This window comes from Oncorhynchus gorbuscha, linkage group LG09, assembly GCF_021184085.1.
Source record: "Oncorhynchus gorbuscha isolate QuinsamMale2020 ecotype Even-year linkage group LG09, OgorEven_v1.0, whole genome shotgun sequence".
NCBI classification, from domain to species: Eukaryota; Metazoa; Chordata; class Actinopteri; order Salmoniformes; family Salmonidae; genus Oncorhynchus; species Oncorhynchus gorbuscha.
The window spans coordinates 17,353,221-17,376,144 of record NC_060181.1 but is presented as its reverse complement, the minus strand read 5'-3'; the positions used below and the strand labels follow the sequence as shown (position 1 = coordinate 17,376,144).

The following is a 22,924-nucleotide window of genomic DNA, read 5'->3' as shown; positions in this document are numbered from 1 at the left end:
CTATCCAACACTCCTAACCAAAACCAAACCCCTACAATCTCACTGTAAACTTCTCCCACTGACATCTAGTCAAGACAAACGACAACAACAACTTCCAGTAGGACCAGAAAAGAAAAATCCATATCATGGCTAAAAGTACAGTTTTGACCAGGAAATGAAGACCTGGGTGTGTTTACCATGAAATGTCAAAAGACCTTTTGATACGTGACAAAAAATACATTGGAGACGTTGTATTTTGTGGGTCAGGACTAAAGCTTTGCAGAGCAGCAATGAGCAGGCCTCCATTCTTCATCTGTATTATTTGTTCCACGAGTTCAGGATGTCATATCACACTCCTGCTCTTCACGGACTTAAGTTTAAAAGAGTAGAGAAGTCTAATAGACTATTCAATCGAAGTATGATTGGTTCAAATTGAAAACATGATTTCCTACTCAACTGGTCTTAAGCTGTGCAAGTCAATGAGTGAGTCAAATGTTAACGTTTCCACGAACAGGCTGGTTGGTAGCCTTAAAGATGTTTCTCAGCCCGCCACCCACACAGCCCAGCTCACACTTCATTATATGAAGAGAGAAAACAAGCTTTACATTGGAGCATACTAAAACTGTGATGCACAGAAATCCACATCTGCAGTCTAGAAGGTTTGTGGGCGTCCATGCATGCAGGACTAGGCCACAGTGAAAACTTAGTAGGGGAAAGTTCAATGACATTTGCCGTTAGTATTCATTTATTTCCAACCCCCTCACGTACCACAAGAAGATTTACACATTCTTTAACATGCACTCAATCTTTAGGAACTTTCAGCATTGTCACACCAACAGGGCCTCAAATTAAATTGTATTAATTTATTTGGACCATAAACATAGATATATTCTAAATGGCGAATTGTAGAAAAAAATACCATTAAGAGTCCGAGAGGAATTGCAGCCCTTTCCGGTCTACTGTGCCATTCCTGGCTGATACAGACCCCTTTCTCCGTGTGCACGTTGCTCTGCATTGCAGTGGGAATGCTGTGCAAAATGTGCAAATGCACCAAGCACTTCAAGCCAGATTAACCTATAGCTCCACACACACGGACAAAGTCAGCCGGGGTATTGGGGGCATTCCCTAGGCCCAGCCTTTGATTTGGGAAAAGGGGTGGTTTGGGGGGGGGACAGACACAAGGGCCCTCTGCCCTGTAGGGGTGGGGCTCACGTTTCCATGGACACAAGTCCACTGACAGAAACATGGAGGGGTGTGGGGACCGTGAGGGCTGAGTTGTGATGCAGTGTGTGTGTGTGTGTAAAACCCATAGGAGGAATCCCATGTCGAGCAACATCAGACTTCACCACATCCAGCCCCGTTTCTCACTACCATGATCATCCATGTCACTACCCCTCCCCCACCATCCATCTTATCATAGAAACAATACAACAGAAACACCGGCACCCACACTATAAATCCATGTCAGGAAACACAAACACATACCCAGGTCTGTGCTCAACGCCCATCCATCCACACTCATTGACTATTCAGTATGCAGGCGTTCTGAATGACTGATCTCAAAAAACTGCTCACTTTCCCCTGCACTCTTACATGGGCCATTCCCCTGCACTCTTACATGGGCCATTCCCCTGCACTCTTACATGGGCCATTCCCCTGCACTCTTACATGGGCCATTCCCCTGCACTCTTACATGGGCCATTCCCCTGCACTCTTACATGGGCCATTCCCCTGCACTCTTACATGGGCCATTCCCCTGCACTCTTACATGGGCCATTCCCCTGCACTCTTACATGGGCCATTCCCTGCACTCTTACATGGGCCATTCCCCTGCACTCTTACATGGGCCATTCCCCTGCACTCTTACATGGGCCATTCCCCTGCACTCTTACATGGGCCATTCCCCTGCACTCTTACATGGGCCATTCCCCTGCACTCTTACATGGGCCATTCCCCTGCACTCTTACATGGGCCATTCCCCTGCACTCTTACATGGGCCATTCCCCTGCACTCTTACATGGGCCATTCCCCTGCACTCTTACATGGGCCATTCCCCTGCACTCTTACATGGGCCATTCACCTGCACTCTTACATGGGCCATTCCCCTGCACTCTTACATGGGCCATTCCCCTGCACAACAAGTGTCCATTCTGCAGTAAAAAAAAAAAGCAAAAATGTAAAGCAAAAAAAATGGCTAAATTGGTTTGAGCTAGAATTGGAATATTTCTAAATTAAATCTGATAATTTGCATGCATAAATAGCTAAAAATTGTACTTCCCTGCAGCATGGTATGCAATGGTTCTGTAGCATAAAACTCCACACTATCACAGTGTCTCTTGCTCCATGATAAGCATGAGTGAGTTGAGGGACCTTTAGTCCCACTAGCTAGATGGGACAAGTGGCCATAGAGAATTTCGGGCACCCCCGTGCTTCTATCCAAAATCCCTTCTTTGCAGGTTGGGCCCCACAGTGACCTCCTGACCCCAAATTCTTTAATAAGAGCTGGGAGCTACTACTCCTCACAAAGCCGCAGTTACTGGGTTAGAATGACCATGGAAGTGGGCTTTGCTTTTACGACTTACGATTTTTTTGTCTGTTGGTTAAATGAATAGGGCAATGGGTGTATTTTTTTGGTTTAAATAACGATGGTTAGGATTTAATGACCTACGCCCTTAGCCATTTGATGAGAATATTGATAATATTTTATCTACATGTGCAGTTTTAGAACGTGTGAGTAAGTTACTATGCCAATACAACTTCAGATTTGTTGTCTGGTATAAAAATGTTTTTTTAAAGGTCCTAGACTAATACTAAACTAGGTTAAAGTTGAACCATCTTCACAAGGCAGACTGGTACGAGTTGTGGAATTTTACATTACTGACATTCAATAACACTGATTCATCAACACTTACACAGCAGCTTCCTACTCGCCCCTTGACCTGCCTGAATGCCTAATGCACCACACACGGGACACCTCTCAAATCATGCAATTCTTTATTTTTTTTAACAGATGGAAGTTATATTTCATTTCAGCGTTCTTCGAAAAACTAATGAATATAGCTTTAATCAGGTCACAGTGTAACATGTTATAGGGTCTGTGTGTGTCCTACAAACTGACTAGTACAGCTAATAGAGCATGAGAGTTAACATGAAATAAACAAATTAGTGAGGAACTATAAGGAGCCAAAATACACCTACAGCCTAAATGTCGGTGGTTGACCGCTGGGCCCAAAACGACCTTAACTTATTGCGTTATTACATTTAACGCCTGTAACCCCTCATGATCAAGCTACAGCGATTACAATGTGTAGGCCAAAGACCAACAATGACTATGGAAAATGTCACGTTGGAGTAGGACTAAGGCAAATGGCACCAAAACTTAGCCCACCCACCCCAACAACCTGCATGCACCCCTCCTGCCACATGCACACCTCGATGTGCTGATCCCACCCAGGCCCCCAGTGTTTGGTCTGGAGTGTGGAGTCACGAGCTCTGCTGGTCGGCTAATGCGTAGCAACCTAGCGGTGCCAAAAGCCCTTGGACCTCATTTAGAAACCATGTGTATGTACAAAATATGACCCTAAACATGGGTGCTCTAGTTCACACGCTATAGTTGCCATTTACTTTTTTTAAAACAACTTGAAGTGAGATTTTGTGGGAAGCTGAGCACACTTTAGACCGTGTGTGCACAGTTTCTAGTGGTGGAACTATTGCATTGCAAGCAGCCAAGTATTTTGATAAAATGGCGGATAAAATGGACGCGTTTGTTCATAACAGGTTAATAACAATATGCAATTGTTTGTCGTTAGTGAGAAGAAAGATCAATTTAGTTTATCTTGGCATTCTAAAATATTTAGAGATAGGGATCTATTTTGCTATATTAATGATATTATTTCCATGATAATTGAGGGCTCCAGAGTGGCACAGCGGTATATGACATTGTATCTCAGTGCTAGAGGCGTTACTACAATTCCAAGCTGTTGACACAAGCGGCCGTGATTCGGAGTCCCATAGGGCGGCGCAAAATTGGTCCAGGTTAGGGTTCGGCCAGGGTAGGCAGCCATTGTAAATAAGAATTTGTTCTTAACAGAACTGCCTGGTTATATTAAAAGGTTAACTAAACTTTAATTCAATTGCTGATTTTTTAAAAACCTTTCTGTGATGTTTTCATACTCACCAGGTAGCCTATAGGCCTACAACAAGTTACAATACCATTCTTCTGATATTTTGTTTAATAGGACACTTGATAGCTTATTTATTTACTACTATTTCAAGTACTTTGATCTATGCTGTCTGGTCAGGAGCTTAGTTTAGCAGTAGAATAGATGATTACACTGCCCTATCACACAAAAAGGCAGTAACTGCTAATTTGGTCAGAAATGTGTTATTTATTGTTGCAAAAATGACTACATGCTTAATCATGTGAACAAGTATCCTGCCTCTATTGTATTGTGTTTTGGAGAACATGGGGGTCGTGTTAGCAGTAACTGCATAAAGTTACTGTAAAACCAAGGTAAATAAAAGCTATTTTTCTCAGTTCCATGCTATGAGCAGTTACTGCCTTCTTGCATGGTAGGGCAGTATAGGCTACTTCCATACGTCTCAACACTGTCACTTCAAATTTCGTGTGTAGACAATATTTCATTTGTAAACATAATATATTTTGATAACCTTTGCAAAATAAATTCCTCACCTTTCTGGCCTTGATAGGTTCATATTCCCGAGGTATCCTACAACAAATAAATTGGGCCCCAGTAGACAAGCTATTTAAGTATTTTGCTCTATGAAAAAGGTAGGGAGCATAGTTTATAACAAATAGTAGAATTTAACAGATGAACAGCTCATCTTCTGCATTGAAGTGCGTATGGCTACCACTAAATAGACATAGTTGGCAGTGAAGCGTATAGGTTCAATAAAAAGTAAATACAAAACGCCTGTTTACAGGTCCACAGCTATTTGCAATTGTGTTTGTCTTTCAATAACGTTGTCTGTCAGGTAGCCTTGGCCTGCAGCAAATGTCATGGCTATCAAACCACCAAAGACCTTTGATCAAGTTCGCCATTGCCATTTCCTTCAGAAAACTGCCTCGGCCCAATTCCAATACTTCCAAAGTTTGTAGAAAATAGGGTTTATTGTTGTCACCATAAAAAGGTGAATGGGCATTTTTCAGGTGGAGAAGTAATGCTTGTTTGTTCGCAGAATTTCAGGACATTCTGATTTATAAATGGGAAACATTCGTGCGCCAAGTTTGGAAATCTTTAGATATTTTTGTACGAGCGCAGTCTTTTCAGAAAGGGCGGCCATAAATGGTGTGAAATTTACGCAACAGTTATGAGGCCCCTTGTTTGCCCTAGAAAGCATATGTAAATTACAATCCCTAAACTCTAAACTTTGTTGATAAGGATCAAGTTCCATTCCAGTGGTGAATCCTTTAAAAGTTTGAGATAAATCAAGATACTTAATTAAATAGTGATCCATTCTGACTACTACATTTGTAGTCATACATGACCACATGCTGACAGATCAATCACGGGACGGCAGGTTACAATGAAGCTCATGCCCTCATCAACTCTGGACCTCAAAGCCAGTTCCACTACCCCCCCTCTCTCTAATTGAGCACTGATTTAGATCTGGGACACCAAGTGGGTGCAATTAATTATCAGGTAGAACTGAAAACCAGCAGGCTCTGGACCTCGTAGAGCAAGACTTGAATACCTCTACCGTCGACATTAAGGTTGACTCTCAGGCAGGATGAAAATGATTATATTGACCACGATCCTTTGCTAGTAAAGGCCACTTTCACCATAATCCTTAAATATTTTTTGGGTGCCATTCAGCAATATGGCGGGTTTCAAATTCAAATAGTTCCGGCTTCACGTGCCATTGGGAGTTTTCCACAGGAATAAGTGGATGACATCAGCGCTATCACCATCTACTGGTTTTAATGTCTACAGTCCCAACCTGGAACACTGGAGGACACCAGGAGCCTCTGCCTTCTTGCTCGCACTTCCCCTTCCCACAAGTTCAAAGGTTAAGTTGTGGTGATTGGCCGAGCCTCCAGCTGACACTCAGCGGGCTGGAATGCAGAGGGGCCCCAGTGCACACCTCAGTGTGTGTGTGATGGGCAGGATACGGTTCCCAGTCGCTCCTATAACCTTTCCTGTGGCAAAGGGGGACTTAATCTTTTTTCTCTCCTTTTTCTGTAGGTGGAGGCCAAAAAGCACCAGGCTTACACTTCACTACATATATTTTATTTTATTTAGCTAGGCAAGTCAGTTAAAAGGCCTACCTACTATAAAGGCCTACCACTACAAATCGCCAGTGTCTGTACACGTCAAAGACTAATTATTTAGCAAAAAATATCTAGCACTTTGGGAGGGGAAAGGTCAACAAATTGACCAGAGTGATTTGGCTTTTCTTTTTAAAAAGGTTAATGATTCCATCCCAATAATGAAGGAGCTAAAAGCAGTAAACGCATTTAGGGGGAGCCCTGCGGAAGTTCATTTTGGCCTTAACCTCGACAATTCAATGCATGGACATTTCAAAGCATGCAAATAAATATGTCCACTATAATAATTCTATATTTGAAATATGTTAACACCATTTTGTGCAGAATGTCAATAAAAACAGATTATTCGATTTAGTAGGCCTACATGGTGGTATCGGCAATTACACAAATCATAATTAGGTTCAACTTGACTTCAATATACATTTTTAAAAGTTGACCAGATGCTTGTTTCTAATTCCTCACAAACATAGCAGTAGCCAAACATAACAGTAGCCTTTATCCACTGCTTTTAGCTCAAATTATTTAAATCATTAAAATTCACATCTAAACACATTAAAGTGCATTTCGGCTCTAAATCCTCTTCCTCCAAATCCTCAAATGATTTCAATAATTACTCATTTCAATGACAGCAATTAAAATCCAAGAAAGGTTTCATGAAGGACTAAATGTTTCATGTGGCGGGTATCCTACATGCCAAGCCAAATTGTTGCATTTTTTTGTCCCTCTTCCACGTAAATGAGGATCAATATCGCCCCAGACTAAAGGCTATAACTCAGCATAGTTTAATCCTGTTGACTGTAGCCTACACGGAGCTACATGGTCTTTAGCAGACCGGGGGTTTTCCGAGTCCATCTCGTGCACCATCACAATGAGCGAGGAGAGCAGAAGCATGGGGCAGCAAGGGAGAATCACGGTCAGATCCTTCTCAAATGGACGACTTCAGAGGGCCTACGCCTTAACACACACATTCATACATGTACACACACCTAAGCAGGCCCAGAATGCTATTGCTGCTTAAAATAGCCCTACAGTTTGCAAGTGTTAAACACTTGGAGATTTGCACTATATAGGTTAACTACTTCCACAGATGGGAATGGTGTCTAAAATAAGGTACATATATTTTTTTTTTAAACAAGTCGCATATTTTAGGTCGCCATAGGCTTGACGGTATGAGATCCTTCATGCCCGTATAATTCGACCTCTACACACACACCCTATGAATTTCTGCTTGCCCCAAATGAACAAACATTCCGTCCCTTCCTGCTGACGCCCCAAACACACTGACTACAAGAGACAATCAGACCACTTCAATCAAATAACGTTACAAAAATAACATGTTTCCAGAAGTGTCGATGGAGATATGTACAATTTGGCTCAGGACAGCAGCAGCCCCTTATAGCGTAAATGGATCAGTTGGACAATAAATGAGTTTATAATCAGAATTTACCTTTGACGTTTAGGGACCGAGTGCTCCACTTCTATGAGTTTTCCATGTAGTTCAACTTTACCTATAGTGAGGAGAATAAATGCAAATTTTAGTTCACAATTAGTTAAGTTCTCTTCAACTGTTCTCATAGGCAGCCAAAAGTAGGCCTCAACTGTAGTTTATGACCAAAAAGGCCTGGCACGAAATAACGTTAATTTCAATCGGAAGCACAATTGTGTGACCATTCAAATGACAGAAATTACTTTATTTTCACCGAACGTAACGTGAATGTCTATTCTAAAAGGTTAAATATGGTATCGATGACAAGTATCCGACACCTGAGCTAAATAAGAGGATATTTCGTAAAATCGTATTTTTTTATTTCTAGATTGTGGCCTGCTAAATGCCACTGTTTGTTCCACATTGCGTACATTTGTTGTCGTTTCTAAATTGTAAATAAAAAGTCGTTTGCATTAGTCTTGCATTTCGTTGGCCTACATTTGACCAATACACAATTAAGCCACCTGGTGTGTCAGCATAGGGCACATGCACTGTGTGCTATAATTTAACAAGTTAGGCCATACTTCCATTAAGACTTTGTTGGTCCACGATGAGAGTGCAAACTCAAAGGCGGCAACAAAAGTAACAATATAGAGTTACCTTTAATCGAAGTGATCCATGTTAGACACAAGCCTGCAATGTGCGACCACTGCCTGTGTGCCCCCTTGCTCTGAATGGCGTTACCTTGGACAGGCGTTTCTTCCTTCATTCACTCAAACAAGTTACTTCAACGTTTTTGTACAACATAAAATTCACACTTTGAATTTATTAAAGGCATGGACTATCCTTCTACCGTGTCAGGAGCCAAGCGTGAGGCAAGGAGACAAGCTTGGATACACCCCCACCCTATTGGACTCCATGCATCCATCTACAGCGGTTAAAGTAAACCCGTAGCCATTTCCGCAATAAAGCACCGTTCGAACGCCTTTTTTATTGTCTCACCTGAAAGAATGTCGATGGCCATCATTGCTATCTTTTCATCGGGGCAATCCACGAACGCATAACCAGTTTTGATGAGAAACGGACCACTGTGCGGAATCTTCCACTGCTCAAAGATAGTTTCCAAGTCCTCGGCACTCGCCTCTTCACTCACGTTTCCAATGTACAGCTTATTCATGGTCTGCGCTGAAATGGACAATCTTTACGCAGAAGGAAATCGTGATTTGCTCTATCGGGTTTGGAGTCGCCAAAATCGCCTTACTACTCAACGGAGTGGCGGTGGCGTGCTTCCCCCCAGTCGTTGAAGCCACAGATATATTTGACGGGCAACCTCGTCGCGTTTGCGCTTACTCGCCTCTTCTCTATCGCGCAAAAAAATATTTATCTTAATTATTTATTCAGTTTCTCCAAAACGATAGCTGACTGAGTGAAAAAGGACACACGACTTTTTTTGTCTTCCTTCAAACCCCTTGGCAAAGAGACAGATAAATTCACACGTTAAGGCTCGTGCCCGCCTCTGAATAAAACCAATATGAAGAAGGGGAAGGAAAAAAAACTAGGATATTCCGGCTTTTTTGAATGAGCCACGTGTTCAAACTACAAATCAACCCCGCACGTGAGGAATCCAAATTGCTCAATTAAGTGTTGGATTGGGAATATGTCACGGGAATCTGGGGTGGGGACCGTAGTCGAGAGAAAATGAGGGGAAGGGTGGATTGGTGTTGGGGGGAAAAACCTGGCGAGCTATGTGAGTTAAGATATTCTGTGAGAACCCAGTGTATCTTTTACTAGAATCACATTTGTGTGCCTTTCTCTGCAAAACCTCGCTTCCCATTGGTCGCTGGTCGAAGTAGTAAAACAGCAGTGCGCGCACGGATATAGCAAGGGGCAACAGTGTTACGCGCACGCGAGACTGCGGTGGGTGTAGGGTAGGCATACTATAGAGAACATTATGGTGGGAGAGGAAGAAGGGGGAGGTGCCATTCATAAATTATAACATCGATCGACATAATTTATGCATGTGAAAGACATTTGAATTGAATCAATGAAAGTTTAGAATGCGTCCTCCTTAGGCCCATGGCCCGGTCAACATGGGAATGACACGCTTACTACCAACCACATGACGGCATCCATCTTCTCTAACAAGATTCAGGTGGTTCCCTGCTTTAGTCTACAATACAGATTTGTCCATGTCCACACGAAATGGCAGAGAGGGGAATAGGGTGTCTTGGGGCGAGATTGCTTGTTTGTTTTCGAAAACCCCCATCTGGAGAAGAAACCTATAGTAGAACCTACTGCATATGGCGAACCGCTTACTATTTCCCGAATGGGTATATATATATATATATGCTTTGTTCAGAGAGGGAAGGTCTCGTCATCCAGAGAAATGCCCCTAGCGAATTGGCGACAACAAGCAAGCAGGTTTCTTTCAAATACAGTCTGGCTGGGCTTAGTACGTTAATTCAGATAATTAATTACACTTGTTAAAATGTATCCATTATAAAAGTGTAGTTTGGGGTAGATGAAATTCACAAACGTGCAACTTCATTGACAAGTACCAAATTACTAGGCTACATTTACCATATGTCAAGTCCGTCAAATATCCATGCTGATATTCCGGCTAAAATTTATAAAAAGATGTTCAGCTAAAGATATTGAGGGAATAATATAATGAAAGTAATTATACTTGGTCTAATTATTCTACGTTATAAAGTGGATTTATATCTGCTCAATAGGCCCACATTCGAAACGCATGCATGGCCCCTGTTGAATTCCGTTTTAGTGATTTTATGCACACATACCTGAGCAGAGTTGGATAGTTCATAGTTTAGCCAGTACCTGTACAACTTGTTTAGTACTACGCAATATGAATGGGAGTGCATATAGTTTATTCAGCTGTTTATTCAACTTTTAAATAATGTGTGTGATCAACATCTAATGCCATATTGATAAAATGCGTTCTTCAAATGTATACTGCAGGAAAAGTTCGTAATTTTGCTTCTAGACAACTTAAGAACAATTGAGGATTTCAGTTTTATGGACATGTTCATGTTAGGCATAAGGAAATAAATTGTGACTTGTCAAAAGCCTCAAAAGGTAGGCCCTCTGCTATGGCACACTGGCAGCATTTTAGTTCACGTACTCTGAGCTGGCCAAACAGAGTGATCTACTATTGGTTGGAAAGACTGACCAATCACAGAGCCCATTCTCACTCCCCTACCACTCTCGCTGGCTCGAGCTCAGCGTGTTCAGTCATTGGCTATTTTGCACCGCTATTCTATATGAATCAGCGCGCGAAAGAAAATGTCGTTTTTCTACTTATGAATAAAGGTGATAATCAATTCTTAATCTAACGAAATAATTCAGATGCAACTAGATACATGTTAGGCTACGCCACAAAAGCAGTCCCATTATTTGAGTTGGTAAAGTGAGTTAAATTTGGAGATGGAAATTATCTTATATAAAATGAAAATATAATTACAAGGAAGTCCTAAATGAAAGGGTTTCAAACAAACCACTATTAGGCCTATACGTTCTTCTGCTTCGCAAATTCACCTGTAATTGTTTAAATGGTGAACATTAAGATATGTGTAATCTTTCCCTAATCATGTTAAAGCCTATTAAACTTTAAACAACAAACAACCGCGTTATGAATTCGTTACAGTTCAATAGCCTATATTGATTTAAATTTATTAAATGAGCCCAACTCTAATTACATGCGTTGTGAAATAACGAAATGTTTATATGAGACCGTTTTCTATAAATGTGTAATAGGCTATGTGTTCATATAGATAAAAGATTGGACTATCAGTGTTACTTAAAGTCTACACGTTGTTCACGTCCAACAAAAGTCGCAGTCCTGGTTTACGATTCCAGGCTTGTACAAGGCGCTCAGGAACTGCGAAAGGGTGAATATATCCGTGAGGAATGTACATAATTAGTCCCCGCCCCCATTCTTTGGGGGGAAACTTCGGTATGGCTGTATTCCATAGGGGTAAACAGGCTTCCATAAAGAAAGTTTCATATCCGAGACTACGTCTTGTGTGGAATGATTAAAGATAGTTATGAATGGAAAGCACACGGGAAACATCGGTGAGATTTTAAGATCAAATAGGATGATATTTCTTTCCATATGGAAGTTTAAACAATATATATATAGTAAGTGATATATCGTGTTGTGGGGAACAATGTCTCATTCGTTCCGGTTGTTAAGTGAAACAAGGGAAACCTTTATGGAAACAAGGGATACCGTTTTGGGTGAATCTACAATCGAACCCTTAAAAACTACAATCGAACCCTTATCTATTTATTTATACTTCAGTCGACTATCTCTAATCATCTCTTTGTTAGTCACAATTGCATTCCAATGGTTGACTGCTTGAGCTAGAACGTATGGAACATTCTTGTAGTGAACGCCATGTTGTAGTGAATGTCGAAAAACGTGTTTGAGAACTTTTCTCTAAGGATTTTTATAATTGATGTGATATTGGATAAATTGCTATTTGAAACCGACATTCATATATGGCACTTAAATTGCATTAAATGTACCTTAAAATGTTTTGTTTTTTAATAATTGTATTTGTCTTTTCCCCTGTGATGTCCCCCTATAGACTTCCACACAGAAAATGGCGGTGTTCTGCCTAAGCCAATTTCAATAATCATTCTAGAAAACAAAGTCAATTGGTAATGAAAGTTTTTAAGCAAATGACAAAATATGAAATTCATTAACATTAACTTTCTAAACATTGTTTGTTCCCTTTACATAGTCCTTAAAAAACGTGTGATGTTAAAGACTGTTTTTGAAGTGATTTGCATTGGACTATGCAGTCAAATAGTTGTTCGAGAGCCGTTTTGTCAGCCTCTGGATCTAGGCCTACTTTTATGTGAATGTAAGTGTGATCGTTTTAATTAGTGATTCATAGTATTGCTGGTGAAGATGTAAAATGTTTCTGGTAATGAACTTTAGAAATAGCTTAGGAATGTTTTAATAATTCAATATTTGTTTGATAACAGCAATTAACTTGTCAGAAACCTGTCCAGAAATAGATGTTGATACATTACACTGTACAATATTACATGAAACAATAAATCAACTGATTTATAAATGTCAGCTAATTGTTTTCTTGATAGAAATGGTCTAATATCAAGTTGCAGTATATCGCCATTTCATGGTACATTTTATTTACTCCAATTCAATACAAAAAACACATTTATGAATGATAACCTCAGGGAATATTATGCAGTTGAATTATATTTCAGTAAACCTCATGATTTGAAAATGTATCTGGTTTTTATATATTAAATGATATCAAATTAGTTTCCTGAATGGTCTTCAGGTAAAATGGAACTGACCCAAGCTCTGATGCAAACTACTCTTCAAGTCACTTCATTTGAACACCTCCATGCATACATTAGCCTATGTTAATTTAATAACACATTTCCAATTTGCTTTGGAATTGATGTATAATGAAGTTGTGATCAATGGTTGATTATGGTGTTATGCAATCATATTTGAAACGGTTATTTATTGGTGTTGTATTGAAGCAACTGTACAAAGAAAAAATAGGTTTTACAGGGTCAGATATAGTAGTACAGCACCCCTGGATACAATTATGGTTAAGGGCCTTGCTCAAGGGAACATCAACATATTTGTTGCACCTTGTCTGCTCAGGTATTCGAACCACCAGCCTTCTGGTTACTAGCCTAATGCTCTAACCTCTAGACTAGCTGCTGCCCTTAGTGCCAATGGTAAGATCATTCATAAGAAGACAACAAAATATACTTAAGTTCAGACCTAGCCTCTGCAAGTTTGAAAACCAAACAGATTAAAACACCTCTCACCAATAAAATAAAAAACAATACTGGCATGCAAGCTGGCAGCCGGTATAGGTTTTTAAATGAATAAAAAACAAATACATTTTAATTAACAGGTGAAAAATTAGCTGAGTGCAACATTCAGAATGTTGCAGATAGAAGTGTGATGAATCGAGTATAATGACTTATGTATTACATGATAAAGTATCATGTCTGTTCTATATTCTGGACATCATATTTTCATCTGCCATGGTGGGAACTTGACACCCAGAATCAGAATAACATATATTGTCCTACAAGAGGAAAATCTTTAAAGTAAGCCTTTGGTCACTGGAAAAGAGATCTTGCCTGATTAATTTAGATACTACATTATCATACCAACTGAATAATAACTCCGCTAAAGTAGGTCTATAGACAGTCATGATAGATCAGGGATGATGAACAGTGATCATCTCAGTCCAAAAACCACCCCTAGACCCTTACCTACTCATTTGGTGTTTGCAGATCTGAAAGAGACCGAGAGGTATAAGCAACATGTTGATAGACCTCTAAAGTTGTCTCTGCCATATTGCTCAAACCTATCTGGTCCTTTCAAATCTGCAGATACAGAAGTGATAGGTGCTAGGGTTGTTTTGGAACCGGGCGGAACTAGTCATTAGTAATCCACTATTTAGGGAATAGGGTGCCCTTTGGGGGACACATCGTGTTTCTGCTCATGAGGTCAGGGAATAGGCTATCAGCTCATCTTGACTGCGAGGAAGAGGATATCCTTGTGCCACTGTTTCTCCTTGCAGACATATAGCAGAGATAGCCGTGCAGTTGTGTCGGGCTTCAACGTCAAGGGCCACTCATCTGGTTTCCACACATGTGAAAGTCACTTTTACATTTCCTAACACAACTTTGTTTTATTGGTTTAACTGGTGAATGTTTGATTCACCAATGTTTGGATATGATTTAGTTGATTATGTTTTTTCAGTCTCATCCAGTGAAAAGCAGGTGAAGCTTACTGTTCTGAAGTCATCTGCATTTTAAATGCTAAATACTTGTGATCAATAAGTATGTATGATCAATTTTCAATGAGTATGTATGTATGTATCCACGATCAATGTTCTAGAATGTTTACATTACTATTCACCAACAAGCCTCTGTAACAGATGGTGATGCTGATTTAAAGGTGGTCAGAGAAAGGTGAAAGTGGTCTTTTGAGTCGTTTACCCTCTTTCAAACATGTGCTACTCTACTTTAATTCAACCATTATTTTCAAAGATAGTTACGAAACGTGGCAACGTCTTCAAATTATGTAGACAATGCCACGCACAATTACGTAGAAAACTTCTTAGCATCCCTTGTCTGTCACGAATATTGAGTAATATTATATCCTGAACAAAAAGATAAAACACAACATGCAATAATTTCAAAGATTTTACTGAGTTACAGTTCATACAAGGAAATCATTCAATTTAAATAATTGAATTATGCTCTAATCTATAGATTTCACATGACTGGGAATACAGATATGTACCTGTGGTGGTCACAGGTGCATTTTCAGAAAACCAGTCAGTATCTGGTGTGACCACCATTTGCCTCATGCAGTGCGACACATCTCCTTCGCATGGAGTTGATCAGACTGTTGATTGTAGGTGTGGAATGTTGTCCCACTCCGTTTCAATGGTTGCGTGAAGTTGCTGGATATTGTCGGGAACTGGAACTCGTCAACCCAGAGCATCCCAAACATGCTCATTGGGTGACATATCTGGGGAGTATGCAGGCCATGGAAGAACTAGGACATTTTCAGATTCCAGATCCTTGCGACATGGGGCCATGCATTATCATGCTGAAACATGAGGTGATGGCGCGGGATGAATGGCACGACAATGGGCCACAGGATCTTGTCACAGTATCTCTGTGTATTCAAATTGCCATCAATAAAATGCAATTGTGTTTGTGGTCCGTAGCTTATGCCTGCCCATACCATAACCCCACCATGGGGCACATCATGTTTATAACATTCACTTCAGCAAACCGCTCGCCCACACAATGCCATCCACATGGTCTGAGGTTGAGGCCGGTTGGCCGTACTGTCAAATTCTAGAACAACGTTGGAGGCGGCTTATGGTAGAGAAACAAACATTGCATTCACTGGCAACAGCATTGTGCGAGAACTGCACATTTTAGTGTGGCCTTTTATTGTAACCAGCACAAGGTGCACCTGTGTAATGATAATGCTGTTCAATCAGCTTCTTGATATGACATACCTGTCAGGTGGACGGATTATCTTGGCAAAGGAGAAATGCTCACTTCCAGGAATGTAAACAAACTTGTGCTCAAAATTTGAGAGAAATACGATTTTTGTGCATATGGAACATTTGAGATATTTTAGTTCAGCTCATGAAACATGGGACCAAGACTTTACATCTTGCATTTTATATTTTTGTTCTGTGTATTTAAACTTACTCTGCCAATTGTCTGTGGTTTTGGTCCCACATCTGGTTGAAATTTGAGAGAAAATACCCACAGGAAAGTATTATAAAACCGGGATCTATTTATGTGACAATCAAGATTGTCTTTTGCTCATGACCGAATGCATGAGCACAAGATGGAAGTACACACATGCAAACCAAGCATACTAACCAAAGTCTTGCAGGTGTTTACATGGTTTTGCGCATGTGCCAGGTGATATACATTTCTACTTCTGTACCGGTTCTCTAAAAAGTCTGGAAAATAATACTTTCCTGTGAATATTGTGTCTCAAATTTTGAGCAGTTGAAACCAATAAATCCAAATATAATTGTATTCAACAATCCGGCTTGTAGAGGACCTGAGAGGCCCATTTCCAGAATCAAACACTCATGTTCCAGACCATGAATTAAGATATTCACTGTCTGGTCCCCAGGAAACCTCAAAGTACGACCTCTTTCACTGTAGTTATTCCTCTTTACATGAGGAAGATGAAACTATAGGTCAACATCAGTGGTGTAACGTACTTAAGTAGTACTTTCAAGTATTTTTACTTAAGTAGTTTATTTTGGGTATCTGTACTTTACTATTTATATTTTGGACAACCTTTACTTTACTAGATTCCTAAAGACATACATTCCTAAAGACAATAATGTACTTTTTACTCCATACATTTTCCCTGACAACCCAAAGTACTCGTTCCATTTTGAATGCTTAGCAGAACAGTAAAATTGTGAAATTCCCACACTTATCAAGATAACACATGGTCATCCCTACTGCCTACGTTGTGCCAGACTCACTTAACACAACAGCATCTTTTGTAAATAATGTCTGAGTGTTGGAGTGTGCCCCTGGCTATCCATACATTTAAAAAAAGAAAATGGTGCTTGTCTGCTTTGCTTAATATAAGGAATTTGAAATTATTTATAATTTTACTTTTGATAGTTCAGTATATTTTAGCAATTCAATTTTTATACTTAGTTGAAGTCGGAAGTTTACATACACCTTAGCCAAATACATTTAAACTCAGTTTTTCACAATTCCTGACATTTAATATTAGTAAAATTCCCTGTCTTAGGTCAGTTAGGATCACCACTTTATTTTAAGAATGTGAAATGTCAAAATAATAGTAGAGAGAATGATTTATTTCAGCTTTTATTTATTTCATCATATGGTGTCAGAAGTTTACATGCTACAAAATACTAATTGAGTGCATTGCCTTTTAAATTGTTTAACTTTGGTCAAACGTTTCAGGTAACCTTCCACGAGCTTCCCACAATAAGTTGGGCCAAAATGTACATATTCCTCCTGACAGAGCTGGTGTAACTGAGTCAGGATTGTAGGCCTCCTTGCTCACACACGCTTTTTCAGTTCTGCCCACAAATTTTCAATAGAATTGAGGTCAGGGCTTTGTGATGGCCCCTCCAATACCTTGACTTTCTTGTCCTTAAGCCATTTTGCCACAACTTTGGAAACATGCTTGGGATCATTGTCCATTCGGAAGAACCATTTGCGACCAAGCTTTAACTTCCTGACTGATGTCTTGAGATGTTGCTTCAATATATCCACGTAATTTTCCTTCCTCATGAAGCCATCTATTTTGTGAAGTGCACCAGTCCTGCAGCAACGCACCCCCACAACATGATGCTGCCACCCCGTGCTTCACGGTTGGAATGGTGTTTTTCGGCTTGCAAGCCTCCCCCTTTTTCCTCCAAACATAATGATGGTCATTATGGCCAAACATTTCTATTTTAGTTTCATCAGACCAGGGGATATTTCTCCAAAAAGTACAATCTTTGTCCCCATGAGCAGTTGCAAACCGTAGTCTGGCTTTTTAATAGCGGTTTTGGAGCAGTGGCTTCTTCCTTGCCGAGCGGCCTTGCAGGTTATGTCGATATAGGACTTGTTTTACTGTGGATATAGATATTTTCGTACCTGTTTCCTCCAGCATTTTCACAGGGTCCTTTGCTGTTGTTCTGGGATTGATTTGCATTTTTCACACCAAAGTACGTTCATCTCTAGGAGACAGAACACGTCTCCTTCCTGGGCGGTATGACGGCTGCATGGTCCCATGGTGTTGATACCTGCGGACTATTTTTTTCAAATTATGTCAATTGGCCTATCAGAAGCTTCTAAGGCCATGATATAATTTTCTGGAATTTTCCAAGCTGTTTAAAAGCACAGTCAACTTAGTGTATGTAAACTTCTGACCCACTGGAATTGTGATACAGTGAATTATACGTGAAATAATCTGTCTGTAAACAATTGTTGGAAAAATGACTTGTGTCATGCACAAAGTAGATGTCCTAACCGACTTGCCAAAACTATAGTTTGTTAACAAGAAATGTGTGGAGTGGTTGAAAAACGAGTTTTAATGACTCCAACCTAAGTGTTTGTAAACCTCCGACTTCAACTGTATTTTTAGCAAATTTAACATGTGTAAATATTTACATGAACATAAGATTCAACAACTGAGACAAACTGAACAAGTTCCACAGACAGTTGACTTACTGAAATTGAATAATGTGTCCCTGAACCTTTGGGAGGGTCAACATCAAAAGTAACAGTCAGTATCTGGTGTGGCCACAAGCTGCATTAAGTACTGCAGTGCATCTCCTCCTCATGGACTGCACCAGATTTGCCAGTTCTTGCTGTGAGCTATTACCCCACTCTTGCACCAAGGCGAGATCTGGGCTCTTTGCTAGCCATGGCAGAACACTGATATTTCCTGTCTTGCAGGAAATCACGCACAGAACGAGCAGTATGGCTGGTGGCATTGTCATGCTGGAGGGTCATGTCAGGATGAGCCTACAGGAAGGGTACCACATGAGGGAGGAGGATATTTTCCCTGTAACGCACAGCGTTGAGATTGCCTGCAATGACAACAAGCTAGAGTCCGATGATGCTATGACACACCGCCCCAAACCATGATGGACCTTTCACATCTAAATTGATCCCACTCAAGAGAACAGGCCTCGGTGTAACGCTCATTCCTTCGACGATAAACGCAAATCCGAACATCACCCCTGGTGAGGCAAAACCACGACTCGTCAGTGAAGAACACTTTTGTCAGTCCTGTCTGGTCCAGCGACGGTGGGTTTGTGCCCATAGGCGACGTTGTTGCCCGTTATGTCTTGTGAGGACCTGCCTCATAACAGGCCTACAAGCCCTCAGTCCAGCCTCTCTCAGCCTATTGCGGACAGTCTGAGCACAAACTATGTTCATCTCTGAGACAGAACGTGTCTCCTTCCTGAGCGGTATGACGGCTGCGTGGTCCCATGGTGTTTATACTTGCATACTATTGTTTGTACAGATGAACTTGTACCTTCAAGCGTTTGAAATTGCTCCCAAGGATGAACAAGACTTGTGGAGGTCTACGCTTTTTTTTCTGAGGTCTTGGCTGATTTCTTTTGATTTTCCCATGATGTCAAGCAAAGAGGCACGGAGTTTGAAGGTAGGCCTTGAAATACATCCACAGGTAAACCTCCAATTGACACAAATTATGTCAATTAGCCTATCAGAAGCTTCTAAAGCCATGACATAATTTTCTGGATTTTCCAAGCTGTTTAAAGGCACAGTCAGCTTAGTTTATGTAAACTTCTGACCCACTGAAATTGTGATACAGAGAGATATAAGTGAAATAATATTTTTGTAATTTTTATTTATTTAAATTACTTGTGTCATGCACAAAGTAGATGTCCTAACCGACTATAATTGTTAACAAGAAATTTGTGGAGTGGTTGAAAAACAAGTTTTAATGACTCCAACCTAAGTGTATGTAAACCTCCAACTTCAACTGTGCGCGTGTCTGTGCCTGTGTGTCTCTTCACAGTACTCTGTTCCACAAGGTGTATTTTATCTGTTTTTAAATTGTGATTCTACTGCTTGCATCAGTTACTTGATGTGGAATAGAGTTCCATGTAGCCATGGCTCTGTGTAGTACTGTGCACCTCCCATAGTCTGTTCTTCACTTGGGGATTGTGAAATCACTACGCCCCTGCACATAAACTCACACACACACTTTACAACACCACGACAGTTGATAACAAGTTCATTATACATAAACAAAAAGTGAATAACACATGAAATAGGCTGAAATAGGCTAGGGTGTACTACATTCTGTGAATTGACTGTAATTCTCCCCTCCACTGCCCGATTCAAGCTAACAGTCAGCTTAAATCTGGCTATGTATTTAACTGGACCTCCTGGCTAAATGACTACGGCTTTGGAAAGTGTACTGACCTGAAGAGATGTAACGTCTTCCCAGATGGGAAACCTTTCCCTCAGAGCAATGACTGGAGACACAAGGGCTACGTCTATGTATGGCACTCCATGGGTAAGAGTCTCACTCAAACACAGTCATAAACACACATATACATATACATGCACCATGTCCCTCTCCCTGTCCTCCCGGAGGACCTGAGCCCCAGGACCATACCTCAGGACGACCTGGCCTGATGACTCCTGAATGTCCCCAGTCCACCTGGTCGTGCTGCTATGGAACCCTGACCTGTTCACCGGACTCTCTCTCTCTCTACCACACCTGCTGTTTCGACCTCTGAATGCTCGGCTATGAAAAGCCAACTGACATTTACTCTTGAGGTGCTGACCTGTTGCACCCTCTACAACCACTGTGATTATTATTATTTGATCCGGCAGATCATCTATGAACATTTGCACATCTTGGCCATGTTCTGTTATAATGTCCACTCGGTACAGCCAGAAGAGGACTGGCCACCCCCTATAAACTTCAGACTTCATCTGTAAGTATACTTAAACCAAATACTTTTAGACTTTTACTCAAGTAGTATTTTACTGGGTGACTTTCACTTTTACTTGAGTCATTTTCTATGACAGTATCTATACTTTGATAGTATGTATGACAATTGGGAACTTTTTGACCACTGGTCAACATAGACTAGTAGAGTAGGTGTACTTATATGTTCCGTAGTAAGTGTATCTTGGAATAAAAATGGTTTTGTTCTTGAGAAAAGACTTTGAACCTTGTACTAAAACTAATGGTTTCTTAAGAATCTGTAGCATTATCTTCTATAGTTTATGTTCCTGGCCACAGTAGTGTGATGGTAGCCATTACCCAGGTGGCTCCACTGTCATTAGTGCCAAGGTCTCCAGATAAACATTTGTTTTCTCCCTTCTATTACACCATTGCCTCTGATCAGTCACCGAACCTGCCTGATCTTCATTGGTACTTTTATTACTCAGCGTTTTCTTTTCTTAACTCTTGGACTGATTGGATTATCCAGCATGGCAGAAATGCAATGCATAGAGCTGACAATCCCGGTGGTCTTCTATGATCTGCTCTTCTACACCACATTTATCTGAACGCTATGTCCTCTTGAGTGGAGTGTGCCAGCCCCCTTGAGGAATGCACATAGAAAAATAGAGCTGTAATTCGCATTTTATGTGGAGAACAGGTTCTTTCTATAGTATTTAGTGTATTGCTATCTGCAGTGTTGGGTATGGTTCCCCATGCTGAACACACACTATGAAGGAGTGTCTGACTAGTGTAAACATTAACAGGTATTGTCAAAAACAGAAGAGAAAAGAGGTGTGAATTTAGCTTGTTTGATCAGAGATGGGCTGAATACAATACTAGTCAGTCGGGGATAATTAGCTTGAGAAGTAGGCACATTTCAGTGAAGGGATGAATGTCAAAAGCAGCGGTTTCATTTATCAATCATGTGTGCTTATACTGTTCTAACGAGCAAGTCATTGGCAAATACAATAAACAAAAATATAAATGCAACATGTAAAGTGTTGGTCCCATGTTTTATGAGCTGAAATAAAAGATCCCATACATTTGACATATGCACAGAAGGTTTATTTCTGTCATTGTGTACACAATTTTGTTTACATCCCTGTTAGTGAGCATTTCTCCTTTGCCAAGATAATCCATCCACCTGACAGGTGTGGCATGAAACTGATTAAACAGAATGATCATTACACAGGTCCACATTACAGTGGGGACAATAAAAGCCCCCTCTAAAATGTGAAGTTTTGTCACACACAATGCCACAGATGTCTCAAGTTGAGGGAGCGTGCAATTGGCATGCTGACTGCGGAAATGTCCACCAGAGCAGTTGCCAGAAGATTGAATGTTAATTTCTCTACCATAAGCCACCGCCATCATTATAGAAAATTTGGGAGTAAATCCAACCATCCTCACAATTGCAGAACACGTGTAACCATGCCAGCCCAGGACCTCCACATCCGGCTTCTTCACCTGCGGGATCGTCTTGAGACCAGGCACCCAACAGCTGATGAAACTGTGGGTTTGCACAACCAAAGAATTTCTGCACAAACTGTCAGAAACCATCTCAGGGAAGCTCATCTGCATACCAGTTGTCCTCACCAGGGTCTTGACCTGACTACAGTTGGGTGTTGTAACAGACTTCGGTGGGCAAATGCTCACCTTCAATTGCCACTGGAGTAGTGTGCTCTTCACGGATTAATCCAGGTTTCAACTATACTGGGCAGATGGCAGCGTGTGGGTGACCGGTTAGTTGATGTCAACATTGTGCCCCAAGGTGGGGTTATGGTATGGGCAGGCACAAGCTACGAACAACAAACAATTGCATTTTATCAATGGCAATTTGAATACAGAGATGCTGTGATGAGATCCTGAGGCCCACTGTCGTGCTATTTACCCATCACCATGGTGAAGGATGATAATGCACAGCCTCATGTTGCAAGGATCTATACACAATTCATGGCAGCTGAGAATGTCCCAGTCCTTCCATGGCAGACATGTCACCACCCATCGAGCATGTTTGGGATCCATGTGTACTAACTCCTGCCAATATTCAGCAACCTGACCCCTACTTTTTATTTTGTTGGGGCATCTAATCCGTCATGTGAAATCTATAGATTAGAGCCTAATTTATTTCAATTGACTGATTTCCTTATATGAACTGTAACTCAGTGAAATTGCTTTTATA

At 40.7% G+C, this 22,924-nt stretch overlaps 1 protein-coding gene across 3 annotated transcripts in view; it reads right to left on the bottom strand.

Annotated features, from left to right (window-relative positions):
* Positions 1-9,425, bottom strand: part of LOC124043214 (insulin-like growth factor 2 mRNA-binding protein 3) — a 39,505-nt gene extending 30,080 nt beyond the window's left edge. For 2 of the 3 annotated variants that reach the window (XM_046361538.1, XM_046361540.1), the window contains exons 1-2: positions 8,697-9,425; positions 7,716-7,776 (exon numbers count right to left, since the gene is read on the bottom strand). In XM_046361538.1, the coding sequence (XP_046217494.1) occupies positions 7,716-7,776; positions 8,697-8,871 (236 nt within the window). In that variant the 5' untranslated portion in view covers positions 8,872-9,425. The other variant, XM_046361539.1, reaches the window with a different exon arrangement.
* Between the last annotated feature and the right edge of the window lie 13,499 nt (positions 9,426-22,924).